General features: G+C 43.3%; 1 protein-coding gene across 1 annotated transcript in view; it reads right to left on the bottom strand.

The window, feature by feature from the left end:
- Positions 1-18,002, bottom strand: part of CLTRN (collectrin, amino acid transport regulator) — a 43,661-nt gene extending 25,659 nt beyond the window's left edge. The window contains exons 1-3 of the mRNA XM_052663162.1: positions 17,945-18,002; positions 17,280-17,338; positions 13,347-13,432 (exon numbers count right to left, since the gene is read on the bottom strand). Of these exons, the coding sequence (XP_052519122.1) occupies positions 13,347-13,432; positions 17,280-17,338; positions 17,945-18,002 (203 nt within the window). The remainder of the gene's footprint in view (positions 1-13,346; positions 13,433-17,279; positions 17,339-17,944) is intronic.
- Between the last annotated feature and the right edge of the window lie 917 nt (positions 18,003-18,919).

The raw sequence follows: 18,919 nt of genomic DNA, 5'->3' as shown, positions 1-18,919 counted from the left end.
TCTTACACTGTTGGTGGGAATGCAAACTAGTACAGCCACTATGGAGAACAGTGTGGAGATTCCTTAAAAAACTGGAAATAGAACTGCCATATGACCGAACAATCCCACTGCTGGGCATACACACTGAGGAAACCAGAACTGAAAGAGACACGTGTACCCCAATGTTCATCACAGCACTGTTTATAATAGCCAGGACATGGAAGCAACCTCGATGTCCATCAGCAGATGAATGGATAAGAAAGCTGTGGTACATATACACAATGGAGTATTACTCAGCCATTAAAAAGAATACATTTGAATCAGTTCTAATGAGGTGGATGAAACTGGAGCCTATTATACAGAGTGAAGTAAGCCAGAAAGAAAAACACCAATACAGTATACTAACGCATATATATGGAATTTAGAAAGATGGTAACCATAACCCTGTATGCGAGACAGCAAAGGAGACACAGATGTATAGAACAGTCTTTTGGACTCTGTGGGAGAGGGAGAGGGTGGGATGATTTGGGGGAATGTCATGGAAACATGTATAATATCATATAAGAAACTAATTACCAGTCCAGGTTCAAAACAGGATGCTTGGGGCTGGTGCACTGGGATGACCTGGAGGGAGAGTATGAGGAGGGAGGTGGGAGGGGGTTCAGGATGGGGAACATGTGTGCGCCCGTGGTGGATTCATGTTGATGTGTGGCAGAACCAACACAATATTGTAAAGTAATTAGCCTCCAATTAAAATAAATAAATTTAAATTAAAAAAACAAATATTTATTAGGATATCTCCCATTCTATGTCTTAAGAAGCATCATTTCTCCAAAATTGATATCAGCAAAAAGGTGATTAGTTTTAGCTGCTTGGGTCTTCCTCAATAGAAGAACATGTAAGTATCCCTCCTCCATGATGGTTTGGCCAAAAAAAGCCTAAGGTTTTAAGCAAACACACCAGTAAGCTTGTGCTCTACAAATTACAGCTGCAGAAATAGACAGAATTGCAGAGATGTGTTTCCATTTTCTTCTGACTGAAGCAGTTGACCTGGGATGGAGTAAGCCTACTTGTTGTGGACAAAGGGCCAGGGGAAAGCACACCCCTGCTTCTGGAGGCAGCTGCAAAGCAGAGGCTGCATGTGAAGATGGAGATGCCCCAGTGGGCTGGGGTTGCCTCCTGGTTTGGAAGATCCTTTGAGAAATTAACCACTGTCTTGGTTCCCACAGGGGTCAGACACTGAAGTCCAACATGAGCTAAACCACAGGCAGGGAGACCTCCTTCTATTGTGACCATCCCCACTACATTCCCCAGGGAGTATCCACCCAAGTAGTCAGGTGCAACGAGAGGGAGAAACGGGGGGTCACACATCTTCTCATGTTCACTGTAGCCCAGGAGGCCCCTGGGTTAACAGCCAGGATGTTACGCATGCTTCATTCACTCACAGATGCTCACTAAGAGCTAACAATGACTGGCCACTATGGTTAGCGGGGGTTGGGAGAAGACTTCAACTGCAAGGGCATTTAGTGCTATTAAGACTCTTGGAGAGGGTGAGATCATGGAAACTTACATTACCATATGTAAAATAGGTCAATTCAGTTCACTTCAGTCGCCCGGTCCTGTCTGAGTCTGTGACATCCCATGGACTGCAGCCTGCCAGGCTTCCCTGACCATCACCAACTCCCGGCGCTTCCTCAAACTCAGTCCATTGAGTCACTGATGCCATCCAACTATCTCTCGTCCTCTGTTCTCCCCTTCTCCTCCTGCCTTCAATCATTCCAAGCATCAGGGTCTTTTCCAATGAGTCAGCTCTTCACATCAGGTGGCCAAAGTATTGGGATTTGGCTTCAACATCAGTCCATTGGAAGGACTGATTTCCTTTACAACTGACTAGCTTGATCTCCTTGCAGTCCAAGGGACTCTCAAGAGTCTTCTCCAACACCACAGTTCAAAAGCATTAATTATTCGGCGCTCAGCTTTCTTTATAGTCCAACTCTCACATCCGTACATGACTACTAGAAAAACCATAGCCTTGACTAGACAGACCTTTCTTGGCAAAGTAATGTCTCTGCTTTTCAATATGCTGTCTAGGTTGGTCATAGCTTTTCTTCCAAGGAACAAACGTCTTTTAATTTCATGGCTACAGTCACCATCTCCAGTGATTCTGGAGCCCAAGAAAATAAAGTCTGTCACTGTTTCCATTGTTTCTCCATCTATTTGGCATGGAGGGATGGAACCAGATGCCATGATCTTAGTTTTCTGAATACTGAATTTTAAGCCAGCTTTAAGCCAGTAAAATAGATAGCCAATGGGAATTTGCTGTATGACTCGGGGGAATTATGAACTCAGACAGGAGCTCAGTATCAACCTAGATGGGTGGGGTGGGGAGGAGGATGGAGGGAGGTTCCAGTGGGAGGTGGCATGTGTATACTTATGCCTGATTCACGTTGAGGTTTGACAGAAAACAACTAAGTTCTGTAAAGCAATTATCCTTCAATTAAAAACTACATAAATTTTTTTTAAAAAACACTCTTGAAGATCAAGTTCACAGTGTGAGCCTAACAAAAGATTAAATCCAACATGGAAGCCAAAACTCCCAAGTTGCCAGAATCTGCCCACAAGCTCCATGCTCCATCTGAGAATTGACCCAGGATTGTCGGGAGAACAGGACTTCTGAATTCCATGTTGCTTGTCGACAGTCTTTGTCAGGAGGGGTTCTAATTTTTACCTACAGGAGAATTTCATAGACTAAGCTTTGAACACCATTTTCAATTTTATCAGCTGACATCCCCTGGGAGCCTATCAGGCACCCTGCCCATCAGCAACACAAGACTTCTCCGGGCCTGGGGCCTGAGGCCAAGGCTGTATTCCCAAAGAGCCGTCCATGTGGACACTCAGGGACTGTGAAATGAATGGATGGATGGATGAACTAACAGAATGGAGAAATGAGCTCCATCGTTTTTATTCACTGTTTCTACAATATCCCAAAAAGAGAGGAACAGAGAAACTAAGTTGGGGGTAGCATAGCAATAATAGAAAAGGAATAAAGGAAAGGAGGGAGATTTCTTTCCCAAACCTTTGTTCCCCAGTCACAAATATTCAGACAGCATAACACAGAGGACTCCCTAGTATACGAAGACTCCTGAATATCATGCAGACAGAAATAGCCAAGCGGAAGTGTACATGTAAAGAAAGTTGGTGCTAAAGTAAGTAACATGAAGACTGATTTACAGATTTCAATAGATAATTTACTTAGCGACCAAAAGATGCAAATTCCTTCCATTCATACATCATACATCCAACCAGCATGACTTCTTCCACAGCCTTTCTTCCCAAAGTGACCAGAGTGAATGTCCTCTAGGGTTTGCATGAAATGAAAAATCAGCCAACAGCACTTACTGAAGTAAATGTGTCTTTCAAGCATGTTTTGATGTAATAAATAAACTGAAATGCCTAAGTTCTTAAAAGCTCTCATCACGACAAATAAAATCTTATTACAATACATGGTGACAGATGTTATTCACACTTATTGTGGTGATCATTTCACAATACACACCAATATCAAGTCATTATGTTTTACACTTGCAGCTCACATAATGGGCTCTATTACAGTTCAATAAAAATAAACACAGAGTGAAATTGCACTAGCACAGCTAAATGGAAAACACACATTTTCAAGATTTGTAAATATACGTGGGTCTGATGGAATTCTTTGTATTCACTTGAATAATAATTTTGTCAAACTGTGTCAGAAACAGCAATACTTAGACATAAACAATTGCTTCTGTCAGCAAACCACTAAAAAGATAGAACTGTCCACTCCCTTTCCTAAAGCGTGGGGAGCCCTGGACTGAAGGGAACTGTCTAAGAAGTGGCTCCACTGCCACTTCTCATCAGTGGCACCAGACAGGGCCAACTGGGCTGAGAAGAATCAGGCTCTTGTTTCTTGAAGTCAAAGGACTAAATAGGAGCTGGGCTGCTCTTTTACAAGCACAAGACCGTTAATCCCCTTACCATGGATACAAGAGCATGTTGTTCCTTCTTAGATCACAAGGCTTATCCCTGAATAATTAGACAGAGGGAGAAATTCATTCTGTGCCCTACATCATTTTACTCAGAAAGAGAACACCGTGCTTGAGTTACACTTCTTCTCTGCTAAAAATGATAAATCATCTGATAAAAACAGTACTTGAGTAAAGGAGGCAGATAAATTTCTCAGTTGACCTGGAAAATGGACTAAAAGTTCATCATAATTTCCTGAGATAATACTTTCAACATTTAAAACTTCCTGTGAAAATCTTTTCAAAAATCTGGACTAAACTTTACAACAAAACCTTGAAAACACCTGTTTACTATTTTCAAAGTCCCAAGAAAACTGAATGTAACTTGATCCAATAAAAGCAGAACTTTCTTCCACTTAGTCTTTTACTTGAATCATCCCCCCTACTTTTAAGAAAACTCGTGGAAGAGCAAGAAAAGCACCTGATATCAAGATCTGTCAGTAATGATTTCAAAAGAATTGGTTCTGTCACATTTCATTCATCGTCCATGTGTGCCTGGGCCAGCTTCTCGCGAATGTCCTCTGTGGGACCTGGATTTATCCATCACTGAAGTCTCAGGGCCTATGTGGCAGCCTACACAGCAGGCGTCCGATACTGGCTACCAGTTTCTCTGGCTCCCACCCAGCAGTGCGGCACATGCAGCCTCAGGAGAGCCCAGTGAAGAAGAGTCTTCTGCTTCTCACACCATTGCCTTGGGTGCTCTGTCAGCTCTCTCTCTCCTTCACTCCTGCAGCATCTGGAGGGACTGATGGAGCTGGCGTGGCATTTCTGGGTGTTTAAGAGCTCAGGCCAGTCTCACCAAAACCTAGATCAACTGTCTTCGCGCCTCTAAAACACCCAGTTTCCCTCCCCACTGGGCTGGCCTGTGCAGGATGCATTCTGCCCTCCAGGCTCCACTCCTCCTGCCCATAGCCCCTGACCTCCCCTGACTCCTGCTCACTGAGGGATGGAAAAGGGACAGGGGAGGGGGCGGGGAACTGCAGGAGAGGACGAGGCCAGCTTCGGTTCCCCAGGTGGGCTCCCCGTGTGCCCCTGCCTGCTGGTGGCCTCATCATGGTGGGCCCTCCTGTCCCTCCAGAGTGCACTTGGGGCCTTCAGAAAAGGTTTGGTGATCTCTGCACTGGCCCTTCCCCTGGCACAGACGATGGCTTCCACCTCGCCCTGCCTGCCCACTCTCCGCCTTCCCTGGGCCCTGCACTTGGATCTTGGGCCCCACAGGCCCGTCCAGCTCCCTTCAGTGGCCTCCACTTGGCCCCAGCAGCCATCCGAAGGCAGACTGCTGGCAAAGCCACTCTCGCTCATGCAGGCTCGAGCTCCCTTTGCCTTCAGCTTTCCAGCTGAGAGGCAGGTGCCAGTCTCTATTCCACCCGCAGGATGGTCTCAGTGCCTGGACACACTCTCATGGTGTCCAGAGCTCTAGGCGCTGCTACTCTGGTGCTACTCCTCGGCACGTGTGCAAATTGGGGAACGACGTGCCCATCTCTCCTCTCACTGACGACTCCTCTCTCTACTGGCGGCTCTGTGTGACCTGGGGTGGGCAGGGGAGCAGGCAAGTTTGGCACCAGTGTGGCCTGGGCACCAGATCCTCACATGGGCCCAGCTGTCAGCTCCCTGTGGGCTGCAAGTGCAGACTGCTGCCACCCAGCCCACCCGTCCTCCGGGGAGGGTGGTGGTGGTGCCCCGCCCCCTCTCTGCAGGCCCACACCTCTGCCTTTGGGACCCCTGACCTTCTCTTCCACTGCCTGCGTGGGGTCATGCTGACTGGACGTAAGTCCCACATGGAGGCAGCCAGGACCTCACTCTAGAAGGAACACCCTCCTGCAGAGTCCAGCCAGGTTCTACTGGGTCAAGGGTAGGCTGCTCATAGGTTCCCAAATATGCAGAGGAGACAATAACCCTGTGTCATGGAGGTGATCATGACACTTCTTCATTACTCTGTTCATTGCTATCTTTAGCGAGTTGTTGTTGAGTTGCTAAGTCATGTCTGACTCTTTGTGACCCCATGGACTACAGCCCTCCAGGCTCATCTGTTCATGGGATTCTACAGGCAAGAATATTGGAGTGTGTTGCCATGCTCTCCTCCAGCGGATCTTCCTAACCCAGGTATCAAACCTGTGTCTCCAGAGTCTCCGGCCTGGGCAGGCAGGTTCTTTACCACTGAGCCACCAGGGAAGCCCTCATTAGTGAGTTGTTCTTTACATTTTCCATCCAGTACACCTCAGTATCTTTAAGTTTTCTGCAATATCCATAGAATAAGCAATAAGCAGGAAAAAAATTTTTTTAAACTGGCAAACGTTCACAATTTGAATCCCTGAAGCCATCCTCAAAGGGATACATGCCACCCCTCTTGAATTCAATCTGCCTGACACTGGCATGAAAAGACCTCTGAAAGGCAGATTTAAAATCTGATCCATTTGCCCAGCTACTGGTGTTTTTCTGTTACCTGTCACACTTGGGAGAGGCAGTCTGCCTGGGAAGTTATTTTCAATCTATCTTGTGTCGTGTGGTCCCCTTTCCCAGAGGGCCACATGCTCGGGTAAAGATGCAGCCACCTTTAGGGCAGCACATGTAGAATCGGGCCCAGCACCTGTACTGCATCTTAAACACATCCTGATTCATTAGGCAGCCCTCATCACTCAGCCTTCTGACAGCAGTACTGCTGAAACTCAAACTGAGCATTTACAGGGAAAAATTTGTTGAAGCCCAATCTAGTTTTGCACTTTTCAATTTTTTCAACTGACATTGGCAACAAAAGCTACAGTATATACCCTACGCACCCAGTTAAAACATCTCAGCAAATAAACCAGATCATATATTCATAGACTCCTACAAGGTGCAGGCTTGGGAAAATAAAAAATTTCAAAAGTGAATTTCTCAAAATTAATCTAAAATATTATAAATTTAAATTAACTTTTCCTAAGAATGGAAGCATGATTTAACATAGTCACAAGATGAAATTTTGCACTCAGAGGAAGTAAGAGTATAATAAAAAACAGTATATATAAATTCTGCTGATCAAGAATAACAGAGATTAAAAGAGACTAGTTGAGGGGTTTTAGCATTGTGAGATGGCCAATGGCTTTTTTCCTTATGTTTTTCTTTTTTTAAATTGAGGTATAGTTTATGTACAATATTATATAAATTTCAGGGGTACAACATATTGATTTGCAATTTTAAAGGCTATACTCCATTTACAGTTATAAAATATTGGCTATATTTTCTCTGCTATATAATATATCCCTGTAGTTTATTTATTTTACATACAGCAAACTCTACCTCTTAATTCCATGCCCCTTCTTGTCCTTCCCCCTTCCCTCTCCCCTTTGGTAGTCACTCGGAGCCACCCTGTGTCCGAGGTCAGAGGCGGCAGCCGGGAGGAGCAACCCCACGCCCGAGGCCAGGGGTGGCGGCCAGGAGGAGCAACCCCATGTCCAAGGAGTGGTGGCTGTGCGGGCGCAGGAGGCCTAGAGGAGCCATCCCACGCTGAAGGTCAGGAAGGGCGGCGGTGAGGAGATACCTCTCGTCCAAGGTAAGGAGCAGCGGCTGTGCTTTGCTGGAGCAGCCATGAAGAGATACCCCACGCCAAAGGTAAGAGAAACCCAAGTAAGATGGTAGGTGTTGCAAGAGGGCCTCAGAGGGCAGACACACTGAAACCATACTCACAGAAAACTAGTCAATCTAATCACGCTAGGACCACAGCCTTGTCTAACTCAATGAAACCAAGCCATGCCTGAGGGACAACCAAAGAGGGGCGGGTCATGGTGGAGAGGCCTGACAGAATGTGGTCCACTGGAGAAGAGAATGGCAAGCCACTTCAGTATTCTTGCCTTGAGAACCCCATGAACAGTAGGAAAAGGCAAAATGATAGGATACCAAAAGAAGAACTCCCCAGGACATTAGGTGCCCAATATGCTACTGGAGATCAGTGGAGAAATAACTCCAGAAAGGATGAAGGGATGGAGCCAAAGCAAAAACAATACCCAGTTGTGGATGTGTCTGGTGATAGAAGCAAGGTCCGATGCTGTAAAGAGCAATAATGCATAGGAACCTGGAATGTCAGGTCCATGAATCAAAGCAAATTGGGAAGTGGTCAAACAAGAGATGGCAAGAGTGAACATTGACATTCTAGGAATCAGCGAACTACAATGGACTGGAATGGGTGAATTTAACTCAGATGACCATTATATCTACCACTGCGAGCAGGAATCCCTTAGAAGAAATGGAGTAGCCATCATGGTCAACAAAAGAGTCTGAAATGCAGTACTTGGATGCAATCTCAAAAACGACAGAATGATCTCGGTTCGTCTCCAAGGCAAACCATTCAATATCACGGTAATCCAAGTCTATGCCCCAACCAGTAATGCTGAAGAAGCTGAAGTTGAACAGTTCTATGAAGACCTACAAGAACTTTTAGAACTAACACCCCAAAAAGATGTCCTTTTCATTATAGGGGACTGGAATGCAAAAGTAGGAAGTCAAGAAACACCTGGAGTAACAGGCAAATTTGGCCTTGGAATGTGGAATGAAGCAGGGCTAAGAGTTTTGCCAAGAAAATGCACTGGTCACAACACAAGAGAAGACTCTACACATGGACATCACAAGATGGTCAACACCAAAATCAGATTGATTATATTCTTTGCAGCCAAAGATGGAGAAGCTCTATACAGTCAACAAAAACAAGACCAGGAGCTGACCATGGCTCAGATCATGAACTCTTTATTACCAAATTCAGACTGAAATTGAAGAAAGTAGGGAAAACCGCTAGACCATTCAGGTATGACCTAAATCAAATCCCTTATGATTATACAGTGGAAGTGAGAAATAGATTTAAGGGCCTAGATCTGATAGATAGAGTGCCTGATGAACTATGGAATGAGGTTCCTGACATTGTACAGGAGATAGGGATGAAGACCATCCCCATGGAAAAGAAATGCAAAACAGCAAAATGGCTGTCTGAGGAGGCCTTACAAATAGCTGTGAAAAGAAGAGAAGCAAAAAGCAAAGGAGAAAAGGAAAGATATAAGCATCTGATTGCAGAGTTCCAAACAATAGCAAGGAGATAAGAAAGCCTTCTTCAGCGATCAATGCAAATAGAGGGAAAGAACAGAATGGGAAAGACTAGAGATCTCTTCAAGAAAATTAGAGATACCAAGGGAACATTTCATGCAAAGATGGGCTCAAGAAAGGACAGAAATGGTATGGACCTAACAGAAGCAGAAGATATTAAGAAAAGGTGGCAAGAATACACAGAAGAACTGTACAAAAAAGATCTTCACAACCCGGATAATCACGATGGTGTGATCACTCATCTAGAGCCAGACATCCTGGAATGTGAAGTCAAGTGGGCCTTAGAAAGCATCACTATGAACAAAGCTAGTGGAGGGGATGGCATTCCAGTTGAGCTATTTCAAATCCTGAAAGATGATGCTGTGCAAGTGCTGCACTCAATATGCCAGTAAATTCGGAAAACTCAGCAGTGGCCACAGGACTGGAAAAGGTCAGCTTTCATTCCAATCCCAAAGAAAGGCAATGCCAAAGAATGCTCAAACTACCACACAATTGCACTCATCTCACATGCTAATAAAGTAATGCTCAAAATTCTCCAAGCCAGGCTTCAGCAATATGTGGACTGTGAACTCCCTGATGTTCAAGCTGGTTTTAGAAAAGGCAGAGGAACCAGAGATCAAATTGCCAACATCTGCTGGATCATGGGAAAAGCAAGAGAGTTTCAGAAAAACATCTATTTCTGCTTCATTGACTATGCCAAAGCCTTTGACTGTGTGGATCACAATCAACTGTGGAAAATTCTGAGAGAGATGGGAATACCAGACCACCTGACCTGCCTCTTGAGAAATCTGTATGCAGGTCAGGAAGCAACAGTTAGAACTGGACATGGAACAACAGACTGGTTCCAAATAGGAAAAGGAGTATGTCAAGGCTGTATATTGTCACTCTGCTTATTTAACTTATATGCAGAGTACATCATGAGAAACGCTGGACTGGAAGAAACACAAGCTGGAATCAAGACTGCTGGGAGAAATATCAATAATCTCAGATATGCAGATGACACCACCCTTATGGCAGAAAGTGAAGAGGAACTAAAAAGCCTCTTGATAAAAGTGAAAGAGGAGAGTGAAAAAAGTTGGCTTAAAGCTCAACATTCAGAAAACAAAGATCATGGCATCCAGTCCCATCACTTCATGGGAAGTAGATGGGGAAACAGTGGAAACAGTGTCAGACTTTTTGGGGTGGGGGCTCCAAAATCACTGCAGATGGTGATGGCAGCCATGAAATTAAAAGATGCTTACTCCTTGGAAGAAAAGTTATGACCAACCTAGATAGCATATTCAAAAGCAGAGACATTACTTTGCCGACTAAGGTTCGTCTAGTCAAGGCTATGGTTTTTCCTGTGGTCATGTATGGATGTGAGAGTTGGACTGTGAAGAAGGCTGAGTGCTGAAGAATGATGCTTTTGAAGTGTTGGAGAAGACTCTTCAGAGTCCCTTGCACTGCAAGGAGATCCAACCAGTCCATTCTGAAGGAGATCAGTCCTGGGATTACTTTGGAAGGAATGATGCTAAAGCTTAAAGTCCAGTACTGTGGCCACCTCATGCAAAGAGTTGATTCATTGGAAAAGACTTTGATGCTGGGAGGGATTGGGGGCAGGAGCAGAAGGGGACAACAGAGGATGAGATGGCTGGATGGCATCACTGACTCGATGGACATGAATCTGAGTGAACTCTGGGAGGTGGTGATGGACAGGGAGGCCTGGCGTGCTGCGATTCATGGGGTCGCAGAGAGTCGGACATGACTGAGCGACTGAACTGAACTGAGGTTGTTCTCTATATCTGAGTCTGTTTCTTTTTGTTATTTTCACAAGTCTGCTTGATTTTCTGGATTCCACATAGAAGTGATAACATGCAGTATGTGTCTGACTTAATTTCACTAAACATAATACCCTCCCAAGTACATCCACATTGTTGCAAATGGTAAAATTTCACTCTTTTTTCTGGCGGAGTAGTATTCCATTTGTGTCTGTGTGTGTGTACACCATCTTCTGTATCTGTTCATCTACTGATGGGCACTTAGGTTGCTTCTGAATCTTAGCTAATGTAAATAACATTTCTATGAACATTGGGATGTGTGTATCTTTTTGAATTAGCATGTTTCTTTTTTCTGATAAATAACCAGGAATGGTCTGCTGGGTCATATGTTAATTCTATTTTTAGGGTATTTTTTTTTTACTTTTGAAAATAACATCTTTAAAGTTTTTGCATAGGTAAAATATTAAACTTAAAATAGGTCTTAGTACATCAAAATACTAAGTTCTCTAATTGTATTCCAAGATGGTCTTTAAAACATAGTATCCCATAAATTACAGAATAGCAACCTTGGTCTGCAATTGTACACAATGAATTTTTACAAACATAATAAATATATTTATGCCCGTACACATATTTTTAGTTTTTTGAGGAAACTCCATACTGTTTTCCATAGTAGCTGCACCAATTTACATCCCCACCAATAGAGTACTAGGGTTCCCTTTTCTCCTTGTATTTTTCCTTTTTGATTTTTTAGAAGGCAATCTTCTACTTTTTTTACTTTAAAAAGGATATTAATATCATTTCAGAAAGGATGCTTCAGTTTAAAGGCATAAGTAAAAGCAAATATATCTTTTCTAAAAATCTATAAAATAAGAGTAGAGTTCACTTAGGGCATTTTTTTTTTAACCTTACACCCCCTTCTTTTAATTTTTTGAATCATGTGAATATGTTACATATTTTAAAATACGTGTGTGTGTGAACACACAAATCCACATATTGTATGTTTATTTTGTTCCTCCAAATGTTACTCTTCTGTTTATTCCTTATATTCACAGCTCCTGCATAATACATTGTGGCTTTGAGTAGGACCAATAAATAGAAACCCTCTCTGCTAGGTTTTTAACAGAAGACAAAAGAATGAAGCAAACAGGAGACTAAAATAAAAGACTTCATTGGAGGATATGACTTCCATCAGCAGGTAAATTTCCTTCCGAATTGTAAAAAAATTCTGAAATGAGATAAATTCATCTCTAACGACCCAGGTAGAGCTGAACAGCTATCACCACATACTGGAGTAAGAGGCAAGATATTTAACACTTTAGGATCTGGTACCTACCAATCTAAACAGTCCATAGCTGTAGAAAGCACAAAGAGCCGTGAGGGTGTGTGAGCCTGCCCAGGCAGGGCCTGATTCTGTATTTAGTGTGAGGAGCAGCACAGAAAAATGTGTGCTGAGAGTACGCTGGCTTCCCCTTCCAGCCCATCAATCAGATCAGTCCAGTCATTTCACCTCTCAAGGGGAATAGTGAAGGAAGAGGGTAGAGAAAAACCAGGAGTGTTACCCTAACCACAAATAGAGATGAAAAGAAACATCATAAATAGGGAAGATTCCTCTGGAAGAATAGACAAAAATGTAAAACTATTAAAACTGTACTAAAACTTTTAAGAAAATAAACAAGGTGCTATGACAGATACCAACAGTACGATGAACCTATACATATGTAAAATTATTTTCAAAATGAGTGCTATGGATTTATCCTCCTCCCCAAATTCATATGTTGAAGCTCTAACCCTAAATGTGAATGCATTTGGAGACAGGGCCTATAAGGAGATAATTTGAGTTAAATGAGATGTCATTTAACTGATAGAAAGGATTACCACCCTCGTCCAAAAAGACTCCAGAATGCTCATTCTCTCTCCTGCCAGTTCTCCTTCAACCAAAAAGAGGTCATGTGAGCATACAAAGATTTGGTGGCACCTACAAGCTGAAAGGAGAGGCCTCAGATCGAAACCTACCTTGTCAGCATCTTATTCTTCAACTCTCTCAGCCGCCTGAACAGTGAGAAATAAATTTCTGTTGTTTAAGTCACCCAGTCTATGGTATTTTATAATGGCAGCCAGAGCAGACCAATACAATGAGAATAGAACTCTTCTCTTTCCATCTATCTATCGTACCAACAAGAGAAATATACATAAAATAGAAATCTAGAAAGCTTATGACAAAAAAAAAAGAAAGCTTCTGACATATAACTACAAATTTTTATATTTATCTCCATAGTGCCTATTGAATGAAGAGCATTATTTGAACATGATATAAACTATAAGCTGACCTAGATTATAAAGGTTTTTTAAATGTTAAATTAAAACGTGGGTCCCTTAAAAGTAATATTTAAATAAATAATTTTCAAGATTGAGTTTTACATTAATTCTATCTCAAATAATATTGCAAGCAATCAATTAAGACTTTTCACTGTTTACTTACTCAGTTGTTTCTCTGTTGGGAACTTTTCTCATGGAGAAAGCCACCATTGCCTTGAAGAGATACTCTTCATTTGTATCCCAAGCATACTGAAAGAGAAGTAACACAGAGAATGAAAAGTAGAGAGGCACGGAATAAGAACTGGTCCATTGGGTTGTAACTGCGGCCACAGTGGTGCTGGTGTGTGTATGTCTGTCTGTGTCTCTCTCTTTCATCTTACATAAAAAAAGACTGGGGACCATGATAAATCATGTCACCATAATGTTTAGGATAGAATCTCCTGGTTATTCTATCACTGCAAGTGTGGTGTGTTTCCCACTGCACACTCTTCTTCAAAATCTGCAGTATTAGTAACCAGTCAACAAACAGGGCATTTGGACATCTCATCCTGTATGTAAACAGTTGATTCCTTTTCATCCTTTCTCTCTTCCCTCATAAACTGACTCCCCATCTCAGCTTCCTTTCCTGTATTAATACAAGTTTTCATTTTCTTAGCTGAAAACTTGAGTGTATGTGCATGTGATGGGCTGAATTGTACTTCCCACAAAGAAATTTGTATGTTAAAATCCTAACCCCCAGTACCTCAAAATGTAACCATATATGGAAGACAGTGTCTTTACCCAGGTGATTAGGTTAAAATCAGATCATTAGGGTGGGTCCTAATCCAATATGATGGGTGTCATTGTAAGAACAGGAAATTTGGACACAGACACAGAGGGAAAACATGTGAACACAGCCACCTACAAGCAAGGAGATGGTCTGGAACACATCCCTCTCTCACAGAACTCAAAAGGAATCAACCCTGCTGACACCTTGATCTTGGACTTCCAGCCTCCAAAATGAGAGAAAACAGATGTCCATCGTTTAAGCCACCGAGTCTGTGGTACTATTACAGCAGCCCTAATCCCAGGGACGGGGGAGCCTGGTGGGCTGCCATCTATGGGGTCGCAGAGTCGGACACGACTGAAGTGACTTAGCAGCAGCAAACTAAGGTGGTTGACCCACATTTTAGGTGTGTAATCTAGCATAACTGGAGAAAATCACAAAACAGTGTGGCTTAACTCAATTCATGGTGACCTACTCCCAAACTGCCTGGCATCCCCTTAGGGGCTTCCACCAGTTGTCTCTCCCTCATGGTTCACAATGACTGTTTCAAATCTCCTTCAGCCCCCACCACACCCTCCACACCTCTGTGCTTTCCTTCATTCCTCACTTTCACTAAGCACTCTTGTTTCTTAAGTAATAGATACATCTCGAGTCATCCACTGACGCACGTCCCACCTCCTGCCCTCCTGACACCAAGTACAAAACTTCTTCCACAGGCACATGTCGTATCCACATCCTCCCCCAAGGGCCACATGTGGTGTTTCCCCTCTGGTCAATGGCTGCTCCATCCACCTCTATTAGGAATGCTTCCATTTGGCCCTTCTCTGGATCTAAACTATATCCGTTTCCCTCTGTGCATTCAATGCTGACTGGAAGCTGTTCATTGACTTTGAACTATGCTTAAGTCTTTACCATTAAAATAACAAAGCCAAACCGCTTCATTCAGTCCTCCTTCTTCTACCAACTGTCGTTTCTCTCCTGCCCTTCGCAACCAAAATTCTTGCAGGAGCTGTCCATCCTTCCGTCTGCAGCTGGTCACTGACCATGTATTCTGAACCCCCTCCACCTGCCTTCCGGTCCCTGCACTCCACAAAGCAGCTCTCTCGTGCTACCAATGATCTTCACGTTGCTCCACACAATGAGCAGTTTTCAGTCTCCCCTCGCCTGGCCCCTCAACAGCACTCAACGCTCTTGAACACTCCCTTCATCTGAAAGCACTCTCTTCCCTTTCCTGACACAGCATCCTCCTGGTCTTCCTGCTGTCCCTCTGCCTCCTCTCCAAGCGCTTTAAGAATCACAAAGCTCACGGCCAGCCCCTCTCCTCTGGCCATCCTCCACCTTCTTCATCAGCACTGTCATCATCACTTCAGTGCAAGAGACGCGGCAATGGATATCTCAAGCCAGTTCAATAATGCCTCAAACTCAGTAAGTCCAAAAGCCATGGTTTTCTTATCTATTCTCAGTTCCCTGAGTCTTAAAGGGGCCATCATCCATCTAGTTGCTTATCCTTGACCTATCCTCTTCCTTTCCTTGCCATCCCATCCCATGGCTCTCAAATCCTTTCACTGCCCCTCTCTCCACCAACACACTGGACTCCAAATGGCCATCATCTCTCACCCGTACTGCTCCAATCGCCTCCCAACTGGTTCCTTCTGTCTACTCTAGTCTCTTTGAGTCCCTCTTCTACTCTGTGGCCAAAGTGTCTTGCAAACACACATTCTGTCATGACACCCCTTCCACGAAACCCCCACTTGCTTTAGAAATAATAGCAAAACTCCTCAATACAATCCATACATTCTTGGGCTTGACCCCTCCTTTCTCTCGAAGCTTATTACACGCGATGCTCCTCTTCACTGTTCCAGTTCCAAACACCTTGGCCATCCTTCCACCCTTCACTCTTCCTACGTTCCTCCCTTGTAATAAGCCTTGGCATGTGCTAGTCCTTTCACCCTCTTTCCTTGTATTCCCCAGGTTCACTTCTACTAGCACTTCTAAAACTTCTACTAGTTTTAGACCTCACAGTAAATGCCAGGTCCTGTGGCCTCTAATGAGGCCAAAGTCCCTGTGGACTTCTCTTTCCTGAAATGCTTGTCAAGATCACACACTTGCATTTGGTTCATTGGATATGCAACCAATCCCATGACTATAAGCTCCCCAAGGGCAAGGATAAGTCTGGTTTTAGCTGTACCACATCCTGAGCATCCAGCGTGGTGCCTGCCCTCAGAGGATTCTGGGAAAAGCAACCCTACACACTGGCAGAGATGGTGGATTCTGCCATCAAACCTGACCACCGCCCCCTGCTGACTTGAGATCACGAGTAGGTCACTTAATGTCTTTGCACCTCTGTTTTCTCATCCACCTAATGAGAATGGGAATACCCATGTCATCTTCCTCAAAAGGCTGTTGTGAGAGCTAAATGAGCTAATGTGGGCAAAGTGATTAGAAGGGTCCCAGGTAGAAAGCAAGCTAAGTTCTCAGGGAATGCTGGTGTTAGAATGATTATTACTCATTGAGTGAACAAAATGGTGGACTGCCTTGCAAACTGAATATGTCCAAGTTTCTTCAGCATTTCTTTTTATCATCTCTAGCCTGAGGCATCTTACTCTCACCTTCTATTGGGGAAAATTTTCACAGACCACACTGGCAAACTGAAACTAGAATGACACAACTCCATCTCATTAATTCGAGACTCTTTACTGTTCCTATCGGAGAAGGCAATGGCAACCCACTCCAGTGTTCTTGCCTGGAGAATCCCAGGGACGGGGGGAGCCTGGTGGGCTGCTGTCTATGGGGTCGCACAGAGTCAGTCACGACTGAAGCGACTTAGCAGCAGCAGCAGCTTTACTGTTTCTATAGCTACTGTGGCCCCATGAGTGCTTTTTAACTTTAATTTCATAAACATATATTTCATGCTGCTATCTTGATATTTTGAGAATTGAGGACAAATGACCACAGAAGTGGAACATTTTGTGCCATGAAAAATCTTACGTGGGTGAAACATGCCCTCTTTTCAATGATGAGAAAAGTGACTGACAAAATTCGAATGACCACCACGGTGAGGAGCAGAGCCCAAATCAGGCCTGTTTTGGGTAGTACAGAACTTTGCATATTTTCCAGCATACACCGCAGATTAAATACTTGAGGCAAAATCACTTTATTAACAATTTCTATTTTACTACAAATCGTTTTGCTTTAAGAAAATATCAGATTTGACATCTTTAAAAGTAGTTTGTGCAAGTTTAAGGTAACTATGCACACAGGCTCATAATCAGAGAAAGCAGTGTTATTAGCAAACAAAATTTTAAAGGAACATGCAGGATCTGCACTTACTGCTTTATCTCCCAGGGCTGTTCTGATACTAAGTCTCACTTTAAAAGCATTTTCTGCATCTGCCAGAGAGAAAAAAGACAGCAGTACATGATGACAAAATCCGTCAAAATGGAGCCTGGTAAATCCTAATATTTAAAGCAACTCAAATCAATAGACCCTGGTTCAATTCCTAGGTTAAGAAGATCCTCTGGAAAAGGGATAGGCTACCCACTCCAGTACTCTTGGGCTTCCCTGGTGGTTCAGCTGATAAAGAATCCACCTGCAATGCAGGAGACCTGGGTTTGATCCTGGGTTAGGAAGATCCCCTGGAGAAGAGAAAGGCTACCCACTCCAGTATTCTGGCCTGGAGAATTCCACAGACTCTACAGGCTATGGGGTCGCAAAGAGTCGGACACAATTGAGCGACTTTCACGTTCACTTTTTTTTTTTTTTCAAATCAACAGAACACAGATTGCAATTAAACTGTCCTTAATACTTCTGAAAGTTTAACTGCAATCATCTTAGATGGTTGAAATTTTTCTTTCAAACTCATAAAACATTCATAGGCTCAAGTTTCAAGCCACAACACATCGGCAGATTTAGAAAAATAAAAAGTCTTTCAGTCAGAGACTTGTCAATCATTCAGAAAACTGTTAATCTATTTCAAAGTTTCAAGGCTTACGTACCTGGTTGACAGAGATCGGCACGAATAGCAGTTACTAGAAAAAAGAGCAGCCACAACATTCTTTCAGAGTGGAAAACACAAGGCAAACGGAGGGAAAAAAAATTCACCCTTCACTTAAAACTGCCTTAGCCATTCTGTGACCCAGATTAGAATATGAGACAAAGAAGCAAGTCACCACCTAAAAGGTTTAATGATTAATCCCGATCATTTGGGTTAATACTTTGATAGAAGCAGCCCATCTCCTGTCAGTTATTTATGAAAATCTGTTTGGAAAACAGATTAGCTGTCCTTCCCAAACTCTACCTCCAAAGAATGTTTTCTCTGCTGACTCAGAAGTTGGAATCCTCCCCGGCCCTTTCTTCTGTTGTCTGGTTAAATGCACAGTGGAAAGAATTAGTCCTTTCCGGAGGTTTACAATGTGAACTCTCTGCCTTTTCAGGACTGAAATATCTGGCTTACAGATAGACTATCTTAATTTAGGAAACAAACATCACTCCTTTCTATCTCTGGTGAACAAAGGACACCCTTCCAAGACTGGCTTCATCTGACTGTCACCTCCACAGGTAAACATTCAGGAGGGCTTCCAAATCAAAGAGAATGCTTTTGGTCAGCCCTAAGGTCTGGTAGTTGTGTAAAATTAATGACATAGAGCAGTGCTATCCAATGGAACATTCCGTGATGATGGAAATGTTCTATATCTGCAATAATATAGTATGTATACAGCACATATAACGTACTAGCCACTAGGCATAGGTGGCTGTTGAGCACCTGAAATGGGGCTACTGCTGCTGAGAAACTGAATTTGTATTAATTTAATGTAAAAATATGTGGCTAGTGACTATGATGGTCAGTGCAGTTATACAAAAGTAATTAGGAACTACCTACCATGAGCTGGGGCTTCCCTGATAGCCCAGTTGCTAAAGAATCCACCTGCAATGCAGGAGACCCTGGTTTGATTCCTGGGTCAGGAAGATCC

The sequence above is a fragment of the Budorcas taxicolor genome, chromosome X, assembly GCF_023091745.1.
Source record: "Budorcas taxicolor isolate Tak-1 chromosome X, Takin1.1, whole genome shotgun sequence".
NCBI lineage: Eukaryota > Metazoa > Chordata > Mammalia > Artiodactyla > Bovidae > Budorcas > Budorcas taxicolor.
This window is presented reverse-complemented; position numbering and strand designations above follow the sequence as displayed.